The 21,656-nt window shown below is 42.6% G+C and overlaps 1 protein-coding gene across 3 annotated transcripts in view; it reads left to right on the plus strand.

The window, feature by feature from the left end:
• Positions 1–21,656, plus strand: part of Gpm6b (glycoprotein M6B) — a 163,147-nt gene that overhangs the window by 137,144 nt on the left and 4,347 nt on the right. For all 3 annotated transcript variants that reach the window (XM_077793786.1, XM_077793787.1, XM_077793785.1), the window contains 5 exons: positions 10,632–10,818; positions 12,587–12,743; positions 17,342–17,513; positions 19,860–19,933; positions 20,919–20,984. In XM_077793786.1, the coding sequence (XP_077649912.1) occupies positions 10,632–10,818; positions 12,587–12,743; positions 17,342–17,513; positions 19,860–19,933; positions 20,919–20,984 (656 nt within the window). The remainder of the gene's footprint in view (positions 1–10,631; positions 10,819–12,586; positions 12,744–17,341; positions 17,514–19,859; positions 19,934–20,918; positions 20,985–21,656) is intronic.

Genomic DNA, 21,656 nt, shown 5'->3' on the forward strand with positions numbered 1-21,656 from the left:
TGGGGATTTGTTATTACATATTCATACATGCACTCAAGAGAACCATATAATTTGGCCCATATCATTCAGTAGTTGTTTATTAAAGATTTTGTAGTGTGGAATATGAAACCATGTTGGTGAACTTTTTGTACTCTGTTCCATTAGAATTCATCACTCTATTTGTGCTTTGGCTTTTTACGTTCCAGAATGATTACAAAATGAAATTATATCATTTGCAGGAAAATGGATGGAATTTGAGACCATTATGTTAAGTGAAATAAGCCAAAGTCAGAAGTTCAAGGGTCCTGTGTTTTCTCTCATGTGGAAGCTAGAGAGGGAAAAGGAAATAAAAGGTGATGAGTAGGGAGATCTCATGAAAAGGAAAGGGAGATCAATACAGGAAAGGGACCAAGGGGAGAGAGGTGGAGAGGGTGGGGGGAAATGCTGGGGAGTGATATTGGCCAAATGACAGTGTTATATTGTGTGCATGTACAAAAAAAAAAAAATTCCATCACTATGTACAACTGTAATGCACCAATTAAAAGTGGAAAGAGAAAAAAATGATTTTGTAAAAATCACATACCGGTTGTTTGGAAAACATTGGTTCTCTGAATTGATCTATTCAAATATTAACACATTTCATTAAACCATATTTTTAAAAATCCCATTTGTTCCTATCACCACTGATTGCATCAAGAAGCCCTAGAGCTGTCACTTCCACTGTGGCAGGTACAATTTCCCCAAAATTCATTGGCAGCAGATACTACCAGTTTTCTTTGAAATGACAGACTGCTCACTTGGTTTTTCTTTTTAAGGAAATTCCTGCCAAATTCCTAAGTCTGAATAACTATAGCTTGTCATTTTTAATTTTTTTTGTACTGGGGATTGAACTCGGGGGCATTCTACCAGAGCTACATCCTCTACTCTTTTATAAATTTTTTTATTTTGAGACAGAGACTCACTAAATTGCTGAGACTGGCCTTGAACTTGTGGTCCTCCTGCCTCAGCCTCCTGAGTTGCTAGGGTTACAGGCATGTGTATGCTACCATGTCTGGCTCCTTCTTGTCAGTCATCTTTCAACAAAAGACAGTATTCTACAAAGAAAAAAAAAAAACCTTTTAAAGGGAAACTGGCTCTTTTGTATCTCTCTTCCTGTGAGTATATGGTGGGTAAAGAATGTGCTAGTGGGGCCAGGTGTGATGGGGCACACCCGTGATCCCAGCAGCTGGGGAGCCCGAGACAGGAAAATCGAGAGTTCAAAGCCAGCCTCAGCATTGGCGAAGTACTTAGCAACTCAGTGAGACCCTGTCTCTAAATAAAAATATAAAATAGGGCTGGGGATGTGGCTCAGTGGTTGAGTACCCCTGAGTTAAATTGCCAGCGCTCCTCCCGATCAAAAAAAAAAAAAAAAAGAATGTGCTAGTGGGAAGTATATTTTGCAGCCACTGCTTGATATTCGCTAAGGGGTAAACAGTTTTGTTGGGGAAATGTCAATGCAGTGAAGTAAATAACATCTTAGCACCATCATAAAAGAATTTCAATCTCCCAGACCTCCTGAAAGGGCCTCCGCATCTCCCAGGGCTATGCAGACCATGCTTTTAGAACCCCACATTCTCCCCTCTTAGCTCAGTGTGGGGCTGGTGGACCTTCAGTACACAGGACAGAATCACCTGGGAGCTGGCATGAGAGCTGGCATGAAACAACGCAGGAGCTCAGTCCTCTCCCAGATCTGTTTGAAAAGAATTTTGCATTTTAATGTGAGCAATTAAAGTTTGAGAGCCTCTGCTGTTTAAAGGGCTCTGCAAACTTTTCCTGCAAAGGGCCTGAGTATCTGTGGCAACTACTCAACTCTGGCTCTGTAGCTTGAGAGTAGACCATATGTAAGTGAGCGATTGTGGCTGTGTGCCAATAAAACTTTATTTATGGACACCAAAATTTGAATTTCATATACTTTCCATGTGTCACAAACTATTTGAGCTTTTTTCTTTTCTATTTTTCAATACCTTTATATTATTTATGTGGTGCTGAGGATTGAACCCAGTGCCCCATGAATGCAAGGTAAAGGGCTTTACCACTGAGCCACAACCCTGGCCCTCTTTTCTTTTTTAATTACTTAGAAATGTAAAAATCATTCTTAGTTCACAGGCTGCATTGGAGAGCCAGATTTGGCCTGTAGGCTACAGTTTGCTGACCCTTACTCTGTATCACTTGTTTGTCAGCTTGGGTGCTCACTGAAATCACTAAAGGAACTTGAAAAGCCAAACATAACTTTCTAATTCCTGAAGTCCCACCTCTAGGAATTCTGATTTAATTGCTGTGGATTGAAGCCTGGGCATTAGGATTTTCAAATGTTCTCCAGATGACTCAATGTGCAGGAAAATTTGACAGTGTCTGTTCTATAATTTTTTCAAAGTAAATTTTATTTTATGCATTTCTTTTTACATTTTAGAGTTTGGTAGTGTTACCAGAGGGCGGTGACGAGGATGGTGCATTGTAACCTCAGAGCAGGGACTCAAAATGCCTGTAGTGTCCAATCATTGTTTGGGAATGGGGTTGTCCTATGATATTTTTTTTTTTTTTAAAGAGAGAGAGAGAGAGAGAGAGAGAGAATTTTTAATATTTATTTTCTAGTTCTCGGCGGACACAACATCTTTGTTGGTATGTGGTGCTGAGGATCGAACCCGGGCCGCACGCATGCCAGGCGAGCGCGCTACCGCCCGAGCCACATCCCCAACCCCTGTCCTATGATATTTAACAGCACCCCTGGCTTCTACCTCCCACATGCCAGTAGCATCCTCTGGGGAGGACTGACCATGATTAAGAACCACTGGTCTGAATATGTGTAGGCGTTTTGTTTCTGCCATCTCAGGGGCTTTTCACTTTGGCACAGTAGACATTCAGGGCTGGATAAATCTTTGTTGAGAGGGGCTATCCTATGCAGCATGGGATATTGCGCATCATCCCTGGCCTCCTCTGACTAGATGCCAGTAGCACCCCTTCCCACAGCTGTGACTATCCAAAAAATCTCCAGGCGGGGCTGGGGATGTGGCTCAAGCTGTAGCGCGCTCTCCTGGCATGCGTGGGGCCCGGGTTCGATCCTCAGCACCACATACCAACAAAGATGTTGTGTCCGCCAAAAACTAAAAAATAAATATTAAAAATTCTCTCTCTCTCTCTCTCTCTCTCTCTCTCTCTCTCTCTCTCTCTCTTTAAAAAAAAAAAAAAAAAATCTCCAGGCATTGCCAGATGTCCCAAGGGGCACAATCATCCCCTGTTGAGAATGTTCCTTAGCCTTCTTAGAGTCAGGAAGGCTTGGGTCCACTGACATTCACTTCTGCTTCTCTTAAGTAGGATTCTGTCCACCTCCATTTCCCTGTTACACCTCTATTTCCCTGTTGTTTCAAATAGCTGTTACTAGGTGTTTGAAAGTTGCAAAGCTTGGTTCCTCCTTTTTTTTTTTTTTTTCAATTTTGTGCTCATTAGGAATCAATAAAGTAGCAAAGAAGGCCTCTGTAGAGGAGTTCAGGGTGTGTGTATGGGGGGATGGAGGAGGGAGAGAGGGAGAGGGAGGGAGGAGAGAGAGACAGACATTCATTTCCTGGGGAAGAATCTGAGCCCTGTTCCCACTGACACCCCCCCCCCTCCTGCGCCAGCATTAAATCTACAGCCAAGATCACGGACTACTTGGGCAAATCACTTGGCCATTATGAACTCACGGCCATGGCAACGGCCATCCACAAGCCCGAGGACAAAAGGTATCTTATTCTGTTGTTCTGCACAAAAGGTTCTAGGGATGCAGGAGACAAAATGGCTATTGAGAAAGGCAGTGATGTGTATTTTTTTTCTCCCTACTATGTGGTTTATATTTAAACTGTCTTAGGCTAATGCACACTGGAACTTTTGTGTGAATCAAAACCTAAAACTCTGTTTGGGAGACTAGCTAGATGAAGGCTTAAAGCTAAACAGAGGTTTTGGGGTTTGGTGAGAGGTCTTGAGAATTACTGGAAAGCCTGGCATTGATTTTTTTTTTTTTTTTTTTTTAACTAGTAGGTCACAGTGAAGCTAGAATTAGGCAGCCAATATAGATAAGTAAATTGAGTCAGGTCAGATCCAGGAGGCCAATTTGAATGAGTCCAGGAAATTGGAGACTGCCCCCTGAGGGATTGAAATGCCTTCAGAGCCCTTCCTCCACCCTGCTCCAACCTGTTGCTAAGGTAACCTGTCCCCGGTATTGCCCCTCCCTGCAGGGAGCTATAAAGTTGTTAATGTGTCCTTGCAGGGCTCCATCCTGCCCTTCCCCCTTCAGCCCACCTGCTTCCCACCTTTTGGCCATTCCTGGGCCTAGTCACATAAGCAGGGAGGAGAAAGATAGGGGAAGAGGACAGAGGACAGGAGAACAAAAGAAACCTAAGATATAAAAAGGCAGAACACCTCGCCTCTTGGGATACCAGGATACCAGCTATGGCCCCCTTCTCCCTCTCAGGAGAAGTCTATGTTACTCCTTTTTATTTTTAAAAAAAATATTTTTTTAGGTGTAGATGGACACAACACAATGCCTTATTATTTTTATGTGGTGCTGAGGATCAAACCCGGTCCTGCCCGTGCTAGGCGAGCCTTCTACCGCTGAGCCACAATCCCAGCCCGTTTCTCCTTTTAAAATAAACCCTGCTTTATATGCATGCTTCCCAAACTTCAAACTTCAACATGTGAGGAAGCAGACTTGTCACAGATAACCGGTGGTGTCAACAGTTATCTAGGGGAAAAAAAAGTTTCCTTGCCTCTTCTGGTTCATGTTAACCAATGCTGCCATTGCTGGTTTGAAGCTTGGGAAGATTCTGTCTGTGGGTTTGTAAGAATATCCAAGAAAAGCACTGATCTTTCTTGGCTAATATCAACTTCTAATAGTATGATGCTTTGCTGATACTGGACACACTCCCAAACTTAAAAATCATCAGCTTGCCTATGACTTCTTGCACTAGAGACAATCTGAATCTGTAAGGGTCCGGCGGAGCGTCAGAGGGAGAGACCACACAAGAGACCAGCTTCATGCAATTGCAGGGGGAAGTTTTATTGAACCAGCATGCTGGGGCTCAAGGCTCACTCAGGAAGGGAGAGCAGCCCAGAGCAGAGGTCAAGCAGAGCTTAAGTACACTTTTTGGAGAGGGCGGGGGGCTTTGCATACATCAGAACAAATCATACATGATTCTGGGCAGGGGTGATTGGTTTTGGAGCCTAGATGCTTATGTACTGAGATATTTGGAGCCCTTAGCTAATAAACAACCAGGGAATCAATGGAAATATTTACTGGGCAGTTCAGGTATTGTTCAGAGCTACAGAGATTACAGGTTCCCGGGGTAGCAGAGGAATTTTAACAATACCTGGCCTATTATTATTATTTTTAGCCCAAGCCTTTCAATTTAGAAACTTTACAATGCCCAATCTTTTACACTTTAACTCAGACTCTTGCAGCTTAGAATCAGCTTAGAAATTTTACCTTTACAAATCCACTTCCTTTGCATAGGTGCTCCCAGTACCATGCAGGGTGTCTGCTTTCTCAAGTAACTACGTACTTGTTTTCTCAGCCCCTGCATATGCCATGACACTAAAGCTTCTTGGATATGAAAAATCCCAAGGTTAACAGTATTGTTGGCTCTGAAAAAGCACTATAATTGCACTCTTTTTTCAAGACAGGGGACAACAACTTGGAACATTTGGGTTTTGTTCCTTGCAGTCCCTGGAACTTGTCATTTGATTTGCAAGTGACTAGAGTATTGTGGCCAGACCCAGCAGGCTACCATTTTCTTAGGGAGAAAACACCAAATACCATTGAATGTGAAAGCAGACACTGCAGATGGACTCAGGATATACCCCTGAGGTGGGAAGAAGGCACTGCTAACTAGCCACAGGCTTCTCCAATGTTCCTGTGCACATGGATCCTAGAGGAAAGTGCTTATAGTGTAGATGCTAACTCAGCTGGTCGGGGTTAGCCCAAGATTCTGTGTTTCTCACAACCTTCCATTTCTCACAAGCTGATGCTGCTGGCCTCAGGAAAGCACTTTCAATTGATAAGCAGTCCACTGGCATCTCTTTCTGACCAGTGATCATACTTTGAACACCAACCGGTGCTTTTAGATATGGGCTGCAAACTTTTCTATAAAGAGTTACATAGCAGATGTGTCAGGCTTTGCAAGCATGTGAACTGTCACAACTATGGACAAAAACAGCCAGGTGATTTATAAATGAGTAAGTGCGGCTGTATTCCAATAAAAATTTATTTATGCAAGCAGATCATAGTTTGCTGACCCCTGGTTTTAGAAAAATTCAAGCATTGACGGTGATGGATACTGTGGTGGGTCATTGTTACTTCCTTTCATAGTAAGGGGAAAGTCATTAATTCTCCTGTGGTGATATTGCATTAATCATGGCTTGTCCCTTGATACAGAGTTTGATGGTCACTGTGGTTGGGATGACATAGTAGGTGAGGTTATGTCTGCCTTTCCTGGCTGGGTTTCTATCTAACAAGTATGAAATAAAACAGTACTGTGGACATAAAAGGTAAAAGAACTCCTTTAGGGCTGGGGCTGTAGCTCAGTGGTAGAGCACTTGTCTAGCACATCTGAGGCACTGAGTTCGATCCTCAGCACCAAATATAAATAAATAAATAAATAAATAAATAAATAAAAAGATTTAAAAAAAAAAACCCTTCATCCCCTTCCACATAAATATAAAACTGGCTACATAGTTTGCAGACCTGGTATAATATTCATATGCTCTTATTCAAAAATTAAGAATTTCAAGGTGGCTGTAGCAGAGCATTAGGCCAAGCATGTGGCCCCACAAGACAGTAGAGGGAGCCATTGCAGCCACTACCTCTGCTGTACACATACCTACCTATATTTCAACTGAAATGCTGTTTAATGTGAAGGCCCTAATATTGTAGAATCCAGTCTAAGAAGATATTTTGCTTTTTCTTACTGACTTTTTGAGGCAGTTTTGGGATGAGTGTGTACCATGCCCAGTGTTTGGTGATATCTTGCCCACTGTTGATACAGGTGGCATCTAGACTAGCACAGAAGATGTAGTGGGGAGCAATCATTTATCAGTGGTTGGATATCCACCACCCAGATAATTTTTTTAAATATTTATTTTTAGTTGTAGTTGGACACTATACCTTTATTTATTTTTCTGTGGTGCTGAGGATCGAACCCAAGGCCTTTCACGTGCTAGGCGAGCGCTCTACCGCTGAGCTACAACCCTGTCCCCCAGATAATTTTTGATCTGGCCCACCAACCTAGAACAAGCTCTTGTAGAGTTTATTCTACAGCAAGTTCTTAATTGCTGTTAAACATCATAATGCATTTACAGTTCCATTTTCTCCACAATATTCCCCAGCAGTGTTATTTCCTATCAAGTTTTCCCATACTGTGTGCTACCAGCTTCTAGACACACTAGCTGGCAGGGTCTGTAAGAGTTTTATCTATGCATGTGGATTAAAGATGACCAATATGGTGATTTCAGTTTTGTAGAGGTAAGGGTTCCTCCAGCCACAAATGAAATCATCTTTGAAAACATAAGGAAGTTGGCATCTGCTGAGACAGTGTGATTCATTAAAGTGATTCCCCAACTTCTTGAATCCCTGAATTCCCCTGCTGTTACCAAACTAGATCCACAGCACGGGGTATATGGAGTCCCTGGGAGAAATAAATTGCAGGGAAACTTTAGCCTTGATCTACTGTTGAATTTGGGACTGGACAGCAGTGTTCTTCTAACCCCACTCATCTTTTTGAACCTGGGAGCAGCTGTGATGTTTCCTTTGAACAAAGCAGAACGTTCTAACCCTTTGGATGAGAGAGCCTTTTGAAGTGGCAACTGTGGATATGGAAGGATGAGTTCTGTTGTTAAAGGGCCAATGTGCTACACCAGCACACCTAACCCTAACTGAATGATGAGAGAGGATGTGGGTTTATTAAAAATATATATACAGCAAAAATATCCAGAAATTAATGGACGTTTGTCAGGTAATATGTCACTGTCACATTAGTCATTTAAGTATTTTGCATATATATCTTTCAATAGAAAGCCTTTCCTCCTTCCTCCTCCAGTGTGAGTTATTTGCTTCTGTCCTTTTCTCTCCTCCCCTGACTCTCCAGTGGTCTGTATCCTGGTCATCATTAATCATGCTATATACTATGAATTTGTTCCTTGTCTGCTGACCGCATTAGATTGATCTTGAAGGCAAAGACATCTTATTTCAGATGTGTATCCCTTGGTGCTAAGCAGCATTTGGCACCCACCCAGTAGGTCTTCAAAAGTACTCAAGTAATGAAATCCAAAGTAAAACCTGGTTATGATCCAATTTATGTTATAGAAAATTGAATATATGCCAAATCAAAATGTGTCTTTTTTTTTTTTTTTTTTTTTTTTGGTATTGAGAATTGAACTCAGGGGTACTCAACCACTGAGCCACATCCCCAGCCCTATTTTGTATTTTATAGAGAGACAGGATCTCACTGAGTTGCTTGCTGTTGCTGAGCCTGGCTTTGAACTTGAGAACCTCCTGCCTCAGCCTCCCAAGCCACTGGGATTACAGGCGTGCTTCACTGTGCCTGGCTCTAAAATGTGTCTTTTAAAGCAGCATTCTGTGATGACGAAACAATTGTTTTGTATCTGCATTGTCCGTCATGGGAGCCACTAGCATAAGTGGCTACTGTACACATGAAACATGGCTAGTGCAACCAAGGACCTGAATATTTCACTTTATTTAATTTAAAATAGTCATGTGCAAGTGGCTACCTTATTGAACAGTACCATCCCAAGGCCCACATATCTCTGTCCAAGAAGGACCAGATACAACTGGGTTAGCCAGCAGGCAGGCATTCATCTTGTTCTTATCATCAGAGACTGAGAATGGGGGGAGAGTGTGAATGATGACACACAGGGATTTTTTCTCTTTACATAATGGGGTACATCAAGGCTAAGGATGTTGGTTTTTCTTGGTTTTGAAGCATGGAAAGAATTTGGACTTTAGTTGCATTCTTCTCACCCCAGATCCCAGAAAGTCATATGACAATCCTATATGAATCCTATATGAAGCTCCTATTACTGTTTACAAATCTGAAATGCCTAAAACTCTTTAAGGTACTGACTTGCTAGTGAACCTGAACAATACTGTGTACTGCTCCCCACTTTAACAAGGTTTCATCGATCTATAGAGAGATTGGTCTTCTTGAAAATTGCTGATCATCTTTTGAAATAGAAGGAAACACAAAATTCTCATGATGTCCTGACTCCCCACCCCTGCCCCCCAATGAACTAAAGAGAAAGGTCTATAGTCACTTTCCATGTTGGGTTTCAGCAGATAGTAGTTTCAGATGAGATGCTTATCTACACAGAAAAGTTCATCTCTGGTGTGTTGCACGCACAGGGTTTTCATTTCCTGGATACTATGAAGACCATTTGGGGGAAGAAAATTTAACTGGCTTGTCCTGAGTAATGAAATAGCTTGATTGCTCTTAAACATAATAATGTGTTTAAAGTTCCATTTCCCCCACAAGCCATTTACTTAAGGGTTTGGCTAATATAAATAGGGATGGGCCATCAGGAGAGATCCTGACATTATCGGGAGGCCAACACTGCTGTATTGAAAATACATAAATGTCTCCAAACTGAAAATGTTACCTTTCTGCCTATCAGAGAGGCCTTTATGGACATCTTGAGCAAGAGTCTCATCTTCTCCATATTAAGAGTGAAGTTTGGCTCTATCTCATTCATTTCACTTCATGGATGCTCATTTTGTCTTTTTTTTTTTTTTTTTTTCTCCTCCCCCTCCTTCTGTTCCTTTTCCCCCTTCAAGTACTATCACCCACCAGTTCTGGGTTTTGACTCTGAATGTGTGTCAAGGAAGGGGCAGATGGAAGCTGGGGGAGGGGGAGGAGGATTGTGAATGAGTTGCTTGTGCGAGCTGGGGTGGGGAGCACTTTTTTTTTTAAAGTTGGGGTAATTTCTGATTCCAACTTGAACGAAATTTGACCCCCTTGAGTGGATCTTGGTGACTTTCTACTTCAGTGAACTAGGTATCCAAATACCTATGACTTTCCCAAAATAATCCTGTTGATATTATTCCAAACCTGGTGGCAATATAATTTCTGTATGGGCTTCTTCCAGCTTCCCAAGGGGTCAAGGGCTTGGGGAAGGCCATTGGCTACTACAACAATCTGTGTACTTGAAACCCCAAAAGGCAGTTTTGAAAAAAAAACTGTCACTTTTTCCCCAGAGCTGTGACTTCACTGCTGTTCTCCTTGGTTTTGTTAGTGGAATAAGTGCTCCTCATTGCCACTTGGGCAGGGTCCTTCCAACCCCAATGAGTCAGAAATCTCTAGAATTGTGATTGTTGATCAGCTAACTGCTCTGCCACTCACTACCCTTCTAGACTCCAAACAAATCAAGTTCTGTTTCCACTTGGAGCCTTGGGGTCTTCACCCAGAGAATGTGAGACCATGGGAACCTCTTCTCTGGTCCTTGGGATGTTGAGATGTTAGCCGTAGAGCCTGAGGGAGATGGAAGAGTAGAAACTTGAGTGCTAATCGGTGGTGGTCTGGAAGACCAGAGGTGTCCCTGCCTATCACAGCTCCCTTTCTCTCCTTTGGGTCCAGGCTGCTTCGAATGCTGCATCAAGTGTCTGGGAGGAGTCCCCTATGCCTCCCTGGTGGCCACCATCCTGTGCTTCTCTGGAGTCGCCTTGTTCTGCGGCTGCGGGCATGTGGCTCTTGCTGGCACGGTGGCCATTCTGGAGCAACACTTCTCCACCAACACCAGTGACCATGCCTTGCTGAGTGAAGTGTAAGTGTCTGCTTCCCTTGCAAAATGTATGTGAGATGTAACTACCTCAACATGTTTTCTGGAAGATACCACATACTCTTCTGAAAGAAAACTGATGCTTTTTAAATTCAAGTTTACTATAGGCAGATAGAATAAAGTCCATGGAAGGGGGGCATATGGGCCCCAGGGTGGGATCTCACCTGGAAACAGCAAGGTAAGCACACAGGGAATTCTACACAGCAATGGATACAGGGCACTGTAACAAAGTGACAGGTTGGTGCTGCTGATCATCTTATCAGAGTTGACATTGTTCCTAGGTAACAGATACCATCTGGTTTTGTCATAGATGACTGCCATCTTTGGAATGATAGGAGCTCCACTGAGGACTAACCCCAACTCTAAGTCCACAGGAGTAACATTTTAATGTTAATTATTCTGGTATAAGAATAAATCCCAGGGCATCCTCCAATGCAGAAAAGGAGATATGCCAAGGATTTAGCCCCAAATCTCTGCCTTCCTGTTCTGGAATAATTTTCAATGGAGTCTTAATAACTCCCAAGCATAGACTCTCATAACTGTCAAGCTCAGCAGCAATATACATGTTACCTTGAAATACATTCTGCCTTTCCCATTCATTTAGCATTTTTGTTTTCTTTCCTTTAATTCCAAAGTTTCAGTGTTTGTCTTGTAAGAAACCTGTCCAGCAGAATGCAAAAAGGGACGGCTAAATTTTTGTAGAATAAAGAAACCATTTTGGAAGAGTTCTTAGGGAATTATCTGTTGATGAATGTCCTCCAAAGAAATGAGCAGGAGTGGGGTGGGTCATAAGGAGGGATCAAACAGGACAAGGGGCTCATTGTGTACTATTGTGCAGAGAAGAAATATTTGCCCAGACTGAACCTGGGAAATGTGTATTGATTTAATTTGCCAGTGATCTGAATCCATGATTCTCAAACTTCTGAGCTTTAAAAAATGCCCAATGCCTCAACAGACCAATCAAGTCATCATCTCTAGGGATGTGATCTAAATCTAAATTTTCTAAAGCTCCTCAGGTGATTACAATGGTGGCCAAAGCTGAGGAACTGTCATTCCAGTCTCTCAATTTTCACAGGACAAGCTTAGTAGTGAATTAACTTTCTGTAACTTAAGTCTACTCGACGTACTATCACTCGTATACCAAGTATTTCAGTAATAAAAAAAAAAAAGGGCTGGGGTTGTGGCTCAGTGGTAGAGCGCTTGCCTAGCAAGTGTGAGGCACTGGGTTTGATTCTCAGCACCACATATAAATAAATAAATAAAGGTCCATGGACAACTAAAAAATATTAAAAAAATAAAATAAAAAGAGGCCTCGAGTGCTGAGTTTTATGAGTAACTAGGTCTGGGTAGGAAGCATTTTGAGATGGTGGAAGGAACATGCTGTCCATTGAGCCTGGGTTCAAATGCGGGCCCTGTCATGTGTATCCTCAGGTAAGTAACTTAACTCTTTAATGCCTATAGTTAAGTTCAAAATTAATCAATCACAGCATGGGACTTGGAAAGCAGTCAGAGATTCTGAGTGGGCCCTGCTCCTGACCAAACGAAATTTCTCCCATGCCTCACCTATAAGCCCATTATGGAAGGCAGGCAGGCCCAGGTTGATGAGGGTGGGCGGAAGTGCCTGCCCAGGATGCCCAACGAGGCTGCTAGGGCCAAAGGAGGCTACTTCACCTCATGTCCTCTCTTCAGAATCAAGAAACAAAATTTCTAGTTGAGAGTGAACTAAATGTTTCAAGATCTCTTCTTTTCCTAGGATACAACTGATGCAGTATGTCATCTATGGAATCGCATCCTTTTTCTTCTTGTATGGCATCATTCTGTTGGCAGAAGGCTTTTACACCACCAGTGCAGTGAAAGAACTACACGGGGAGTTTAAAACCACCGCCTGTGGCCGATGCATCAGTGGAATGGTGAGTGTGAACCTTGCTATTCTGGCAAAATTGACCAGCTATCTGAGAGTGGTTGGGGGTTTGTGACACAAATATTGTTCTTCCAATGTAGAGTCAGGAACATGAAAACCTTCAACATGTCATTGGTGATAAATGAAAATTTATGGCTGGTAATGGTAAAATGTTTCCTTTATGAACATGCAGATAAGGGTACTGAAGATTCATGTGGTGTTTCCACTATAGGAGGAGATAACTTTCAGATCAGCCAAGGTTCCCTTTTGTCTTTGAATATGACTAGAGGCCCTAAAGACATACATGTTTTCTGTGTGTGGTGGTTCACGCCTATAATCCCAATGACTCAGGAGGCTGAGGCAAGAGGATCACAAGTTTGAGGTCGGTCTCAGCAACTTAGTAAGGCCCTGAGCAACTTATACTATCTCAAGATAAAAAATGTAAAGGGCTGGGGATATAGCCCCACTGGTAGAGTGCCTCAGATTTCAATCCCTAATACAAAAAGAAGACATGTTCTATGATAAATGTCACGATCCTTCTATTAATATTTATCAGAACAGACTGTACCAAGCACCTAGCTGTACTTCTCTAGTCACTGGGAAGTACAAAGGTTAAAACAGGTTCTTCCTCAAGGAGTTTATTTATGATCTAAAGGGGTACAGGGAAAGGAGGGGGTTAGCCAAGAATGACCTGTGGGCCATATGAGGCCTACTGCCTGTTTTTATATGGTTCAAGCTGAGAAAAATGTTTATATCTTTATTTCATGATATGTGAAAATTACTCAAATTCAAGTTTTGGTGAATGTAGTTTTATTGGCACATAACCATGTTTTGTTTGCTTTTGGCTTTTGGCTGCTTTCCTGTTACACAGTGGCAGAGCCAAGTAGCTGTAATGGAGACTGTATGAGGCCCCCCAAATCTAGACCGTTTCCTATCTGACTTTTTATACCCTTTGATCTAGAGGACAAATCTTAAAAAAAAAATAATAATGAAAGACAAGGTTAGAAAGTGTCACATCACAAAAGGTAACCTGGTGGTGGTAGGGGGGCTGGGAGGGAAGAAGCCAGTATTGGGTTTCATTTTTGACACGCTAAATTGCATTTTTTTGAAGATAAAATATTTATATTTGAGTTTATAATGGCGTGCTTATGTCAAAATGTCTCACAGGCAGTTGGCTATGTTTGTGGCATTTGAAAGAACAGTCAGGTGTAAGAGCATTTTGGGAATCAAGAGAAGCACTAATGCGAAGGAATAAATGTCAGTCTCAGTGTTCAGCCTCCCCTAAGGGAAATACCTGCTGTCACCACAGGGTGAGAAGTTCCCTGGTAGGGGGAGCACTGACTGAGGGTGCCACTGTCATGGGTCTGGCTTAAAGCCTGGGAGAGCCCACTGTTGGTAACAGTCCTCCTGCGGGAGGCACACTAGTTGGGGTGGAATTCTCTGTGATCCAGTAGCACGGGCATGAGGGGTGTGTTGGGTCTGGGACGCAGAATACCTTAAGTTTCAGTGCAGATTCGGGGAGGGCTTTGCACCAGCCAAAGCAGAGGAAATCGACACTGCACACGAGAAATGGGGGAAGAGGAACCAGCATGAACAGGACAGGGAGGTCCAGAAAACAGATGGGGCTCCAGGGAGCCAGTCCTGTGACCAGGCTGGAAGGGAAGGGTCTGTTGGAGGAGGAGGAAAATAATACTGCTTGGGAGGGCCAGGGATCAGATGAGGAAGGACCTTGAGTGAAATTCAAGGATAGGAATGAAATTGACAAAGACATGGGAGAGGGAGGGTTATGCATAGATCACCAATCTCCCTGTGGAGGGTAGATTTGAGAGAGGAAGGTAAGCAAGAGGGCCGAGGCACTGTAGAGATGTGAACTTGGCTCAGGAAGGAGGATGGTGAACAGGGGCAGATGCAAAGACAGGGGAGGTGGGCTCTGGGCTTGGTCGGAGAAGTGAGGAGGAGAGGAGGTAATGAGTGCCCAATCTCTGGCTGTGTGTGTCATTAGAGATGGGGAAAGTAGATTCAACATGACACATTAGGGCTTGGTGTAACCACCAGGAAACAGGTGGAGTTACCTAATACGTCATGTAGAAGGTTAGGATGGGATTTCTGAGAATGCTTTAGGCCAGGGTGACCAAGAGTTGGTCACCATGAACAAGTTGACATCAAGGAGGTTTGTGGAGGGGGACAGTGCTGGGGCACAATGTTGTCTACTGGCTAGGCTAAGGAGAAGGAGCCCTGGCAGGGAACTAAGGAAGAATGACCAGAGAGGTAAGTATTATCTTGAGTTCAAGAAGGAAGGCCCTGGCCAAGGTGATGCTCCCAAAGGGTCCAGATAATTTAATGTAACCTTATGTACTATCAGAATATCATTCTTCCTTTAAATGCCCCCTTTAAAAGTTTGAGCCAACGTCTCAAAAGTTGTGGCAAATGGCACTTGGGCCAGGATCTCTGGAAAAGCCTAGGCAGCCTATCACATTGCTTCAATCTACACATAGGTCCCTGTGCTTCAGCCAGACCTGCTGGTTTTCTGCCTAGGCTCCAAACTTAGGCAGGTTGCCTTCTGCCATCTTGAGCTACTTTGCCTCAGGCTGCTGCTCTCTCCTGTACCACTGTCCTCCAGCAGGGACCCTGCCAAGTCCTTAATATCCCATAGCACAAGTAAGATAAGGCTGTGAACATCAAGTTTACTGCTGGAGACTAAAGATGCAGCCCCTCCCAGTCCTGCCTGTCTCTGTGGTTCCCTCACACCCACAGGTCAGGGACTAACTCCACAATCTGCCTTTCACCCAGACCTGCCCCTTCTATGAGAAATAGGCCCCACAGGGAGCGGAGCATACAACCTAAGCTGCCTGGGGCTACATGCCAACCTGTAATTTTGTCCTGAGTGACACCATTTGTGAGACCTCAGAATGGCTCTGCTGGGCCTCTTTTGGATCTGTTTGCCTAATCTCCTGTGTGAAAATGCTTGAACAAGAATTACAGCACTTGCAAGGACAAGTCCGTCTCCACAGGGAGTGTCATTCAGAAGTATTTCTGAAAACCGTGTTCCTGCAGGGATGAACCACTCATCTGCTGACTGTTTAGTCCTTTGTTGATCCGAGCATCTCTACTCCCAAATGGGATTCTTGTGACACTTTGTTTTTTGTTTTTGGTACCGGTGATTGAACCCAGGGGTGCTTAATCACAGAGCCATACCCCCAGCCCTTTTTGTTTATTTATTTATTTTTTGAGACAGGGTCTTGCTAAGTTGCTTTAGGGCCTCACTAACATGCTGAGGCTGGCTTTGAACTTGCGATCCTCCTGCTTCAGCCTCAGAAGTTGCTGGGATTACAGGTGTGTGTCTGGCACACTTTGGCTTTTTAAGGTTAGGCTCACAATACAGATAGGGCTGGTAACAGGCACTGAAGCAACAGGCTGAGGTCAGAAAGTTGTATGAGGTTGGGGAGACAAATGAGCTCTGACCCTGTTCAAGAAGGCCTTGCTCTCCTCAGTCTCTGTGGGAGGCTATCCCAATAGCTCACTGAGGAAGCAGCTCTGAATGCTGGAGGCCACTGTGACAGGAACAGCTCCCAGCAGGGCACTGGCCTTCTCTCTGGAGCCCTGACCTCCTCCAGAAGGAAAGACTCACCAAGACCAAGAATCAACAGTCCCCTTTGAGTCCTTGTGGTGTTACTAGAAAGATTGTAAAGTTTTCTTTTGAAGGGGAAAGAAAAAGAAACCTTAGTCTGAAGCAGCCAGATCCCAGGCACTGGGGAGGAAGATGAAACTGCTGAAATCTTCTTTGAGTATTTTTAGAAATGCAAATGTTTCTGGAACTATACTGAAAAAAGGCCTTGTTTCTGCAGTTTACCAGGCTGACCAACTGGAGGTAGCCCCTTTGAGCCTGACCCCCAGGCCAGCCTCTCACTTTCCAGGTGTTCCCTGCAGTATAAAAAGTTAGGTAGAATCCTCAGGTCTCACCTTGAGCTTAAAAAATAAGTCAAAGTAGAACTCGAACCTGCCCACACGCCCTGTGGGTGCACATTCTGCGAATAGAAATACCATAAGATGTTTGAGGCAGCCTTTCAAAGCTGTCTGAAAATTGGTAGTCAAGACAAATTATGAAAGTTGAGTACTGCAATTACCCTCTTCCTGGAATTGCCCATGGTGACTTGTGGGTGAGGACCATGAAACTTTTTTCCTAAACCAATTGCTTTGCTTGTAAAGTTGCTGTGAATCTTAGAAAACTAGAGGAAAATGTGTATCTTATCAAATTCACAAAGAGTGCCTCATGGGAGGCTCTGTCACTAATTAGTTCTGTGACCTTGAATAAGTAAGGTCACCTCTTGGGGTTAAGACAGAGACCTGAAAAAGTCCCCAAGGTGGCTCTGGGGATTACCATTCAAATCCTGTATGTAGGGGAATGGTCAGCTCCAGCTTCCCCTGCTCCCCTACCTTGGCCATTTCTTCTAGCTGCCACAGCAGGGTGTAGTTCCCAGAATGCATCCTGCATCCGTGGCTTCTGTACTGGGTGGGCCCAGTAGAGAAGAACTGCACAGTCCTTCCTCTGGGAGATGACCCGCTGGTGCAAAGGATGATTCTTTCTCCTTCCTCTTGTTTTTGGCCTAGTTTGTTTTCCTCACCTATGTGCTTGGAGTGGCCTGGCTGGGCGTGTTTGGTTTCTCGGCAGTGCCTGTGTTTATGTTCTATAACATATGGTCAACTTGTGAAGTCATCAAGTCACCGCAGACCAACGGGACTGCGGGTGTGGAGCAGATCTGCGTGGATGTCCGGCAATATGGTACTTCTTTTTAATTTTCTCCCCCTTAATTTTTTGTCGTCTTGTTGCATATATCTGGACCTTAATTATTACAGAGGCATCCCCTTTACCCATGACCTGTTTCACACATTCATCTATTGAATAGTTTACACTCTTTCCCTTCATATACTGTTTTCTGGATGGAAGCATTACTGAGGCTTTTAACTTGCTAAAGGATGTCATTCAATAGTTTTATATTTTTAAGTGTTTAGTAAAAGATGTTTTAAAAAAATTTTTTTTTAGTTGTAGATGGAGACACAATATCTTTATTTACTTTTATATGGTGCTGGGGATCAAACCCAGTGCCTCATAATACAAGGCAAGCACCCTACTACTGAGCCACAGCCACAGCCCCAGTAAAAGATGTTTTTAATGCAATATTACTTTATAATGCAATTTAGTCAGACTTCTGGGTATCTACTATAAAAATATTTTTCAGTTTTATAACTGACTTTTTATCTAAAATGATACATACTGTACAATCGAATTAATTTCTATATCCAACTCTTAAAAGTCTTTTTAAAAATGACTAATTGTTTAAACTTTATCTATACCAAAACACAACATAAATCCAGATGTATTTTTAAATCATCAGTATATATGCTGTGGAAACTGCCTTCAGCTCTCGGAAACTGCTTTAAATGGCTTATTCTCATGAATGGGATCCTCAAAATAGGGAATGAAGGTTGGTTCCTTGTGACAAGCCACAGAAGGGGCCGTGGGTTCCTCTGGTCAATTAATTTGAGACTTACTGCCTTCTCTCACAGCAGAAAGTTATCTCAAGGAAGAAGTCTAATTACTGCTTCTAGCCAGGATGCTAGGAAATCTGTTCCCTGGCAGAAATAGGAAAAGAGATCTTCATTAAAACTGAAGAAGTAACTATCCTTCTAGAGCTTTTCTGGAAACAGATGAATATTTCATTTTTGCTTGTTTTTCTCACGTGTCTTATTCTCAACACCTTGTTTTACAACATAATATGGAAATAACTTAAAACTGCCCATCACATTAACCTCTTCTCACAAAGTCCCATGCCAAACAACACTGTTCTTTATGATGGGTTTAGAAGCAGATCCTGAAGTTGGTTTTTAAAGCATTTGTGGAAAAATATTTAAATGTGCATCATTTCCCTCTTCCTTAAAAATAACTTTTCACCACAAATTTTTGGGGGTCGATAATTATATTTTTAAGTCCTCTGTATTTGCCCAGCCAGTTAGCCTTGCAATCACTGGCTTCACCAATAGTTTCCCATCCTTCTAAGGCATGAAGATTTACTATGGGCCATCACAGGGATGGAAGAAATAAGGACTTTTTATGTTTTTTAAATACTCTTTCCTTACCTCCTGGGAGAAGTGTAAATTGAACTGTACTTAATTTTTAAGCACACACTTAAACACATTAAAGAGGTAAAAGAGCAGTATCTCAAGGGACAACTGTCACTGTAGAAGGGACTCAGGATTATAAGAGAGATATCACAGAACTAGACTGTCCCATCCTCTGGGATGAGGGGCATTAGTGGTTTTTTTTTTTTTTTTAAGTTTCCAATTTGATTTTCAATTTAAAAATATTCCCAACACATATATACAATTTTTTTTTCCTGGTGCTGGCGATTAAATCTAGGTTTTGTATATGTAGGCAATTGCTCCACCACTGAGCTACATCCTCAGCCCAGGCGTCCAAAATACACATCCAAAACTTTTTATTAGATTTCAATAAACTTAAAGTTTCCAAGTTTGTACTCTCAATTTTGGCACTTCTCTCAAGTGGACCACTAGCCAAGAGCTTTAATAGTCAGGCCACACCACAACATTCATATGGAAATTTATCTAATTTATCTAATGTAATGCTTTCTGATGGGTCACCTTGCAGATACAGTTAATAAATTCACTATAAGGAAAACCTAGTTTTGAAACAATCTTTACAAATATCAACTCAAAATTGAACAAAGCACAATTTGTAGGAGGAAAAAACACCAAGCTGTTTAAATCTCTTAGAGACCAGGTGACTTTGCTCTTGGCCTATTGTCCAAATAGGGCTTACTCTATTCCAAAAAGCCTGTTCTGTAGACAGCAGACACCTCAGCTATTGCTGAGGAACAGTCTACAATTTTGTTACAATTGGCAGCCAAAGTGGTGGGGTCTGTTAAGAACATGAGGTTGGCTGGGGATGTAGCTCCATGGTAGAGGGCATGCTTACCATGTGTGAGGCCTTGAGTTCCATCCCAGCCCCCCCCCACCACCACCAAAAAAAAAAAAAAAAAAAAGCCAAAACAACAAAAACCCACCCAAGGCACTAATTGGCACTAACTTTCTATTGGGATTCACTTTGCAGGTATCATTCCTTGGAATGCTTTCCCAGGAAAAATATGTGGCTCTGCCCTAGAGAACATCTGCAACACAAATGAGGTAAACCTGCCGCGGGTTAGGGGGCTCATAGGTGATGGCCTCATAGATTAGACTGAGATAAAGGTTTCTCCCAGCTGTAAAAGGCAGGAGAGATGGTCAACATGCTATCATGGGCAGCTCTTTTATGCAGACTCTTTAGTGAACTCTGTTACCATCACTATTCAATCAGTTTTGGCCTACAAAGATGGTCATTTCATATGTTCCAGCCCATTCCATGAAGGGCCTTAGGAACTGATGAGCTTTTCCTTCTGTCAGTAATTTAGGAGTGATCCCAAATCTACAAATCTGAGAATTGATTCTTCTCTTTCTGGAAATTTTTAAAAAGAATACTTGTCACAGAAAAAATACCAATTAATTTTCATAGAAAATTTCTCCTGAATTTGTGCATATACCAAGTTTTTAATTAGAGTTCACCATTAATCATTTCAGGTTCCTGAACAACTTGCTGTTATTTCCTTATACACTCATCCTTAACTGGCAATATATCATAAGACTTTGGTTTTAAATTATCTTGATCCTACAATATTCTTTAGACATGGGCTTGTAATTGTTAATAAAGCAAAATTCTTAAATGCACCTGTGGGAACTTGCATAGTTAAGAAAACACCAATGTGATGTGTTTTTGAAAGACAATGAGTTAAGGGAATAGTCAGCCCCTACCCTAAAATGGATTGGCTCAAAGCAGAGTCTCCTATCCTAACCTTGGCTGCATACTGCAGTCACCAGGGAGCCTTAAAATATACTGATGGCTGAGGCCCAACCCCTAGGTGTTCACATTCAATTGGTGTGGGGTGCAGCCTGGACATCAGAAAGTTTTTAAAGCTTCCCAGGTGATTCCAACGTGCAGCCAGAGCTCAAAGGGAACACAAGCTTGCTTCCAGCCTTTTGGAGAATAGGTACCAAGAAGGATGAGGCAGCATCCCAAAATGGGTATAGACAATGCAGTCCACAGAAAATGCTTATGCTCTTGCCTGTTCTTTCCTAGTTCTACATGTCCTATCACCTGTTCATTGTGGCCTGTGCTGGAGCTGGCGCCACCGTCATTGCCCTGGTGAGTAAGTGCATCAGGACCACCCTAGTCTAGCTCCCCTCCCCCAAGCCTCTAAATGACAGATTTCCCTTCCAGCTTTTGCCAGCCTACTGAAGCAAAGGATCCTGGCACTCAGCCTTGGGTAAACTTACCTCATATAAACTTACCTCATGTCTAGTTTATAGGAAGTAGTAGTGGCTGCCTTGGTATTGATTGTAAGCGATATAATTTGGACTCTGGAAAGAAGAGAGGGTACCAACACTGGTTGACTGGGCCTAGCATGCTCAATTTAGTACTTAGTATCATGACTTCATTCATGGACAGTTGTTCAAGTGAGGCACTGCCCATTTCTTTGTAAAGAAATCTTCACTTGCATATGGAAATATGTATGTGTATATATATATATATATATATATATATATATATATATACACACACATATATGATTGATCTCATTATATGTGTGGTAGTTCTGTTCTATAAAGTCATTTCAAACATTGAAATATTGAATATTGAACCAGGCCCCTAAGGGGGAATATAGAGTAGGGTTGATATAAGCCTCTGGTCATATCTTCACCAACTTGTCAGTACACAACCTTGTTTTGTGTGTTTTAGTGTAAAGACACCTTGTTTAATATATATTGTTGCTGGGCGTGGTGACACACGCCTGTAATCCCAGTGGCTTGGGTGGCT

This window comes from Urocitellus parryii, chromosome X (genome assembly GCF_045843805.1).
Source record: "Urocitellus parryii isolate mUroPar1 chromosome X, mUroPar1.hap1, whole genome shotgun sequence".
Classification (NCBI taxonomy): Eukaryota; Metazoa; Chordata; class Mammalia; order Rodentia; family Sciuridae; genus Urocitellus; species Urocitellus parryii.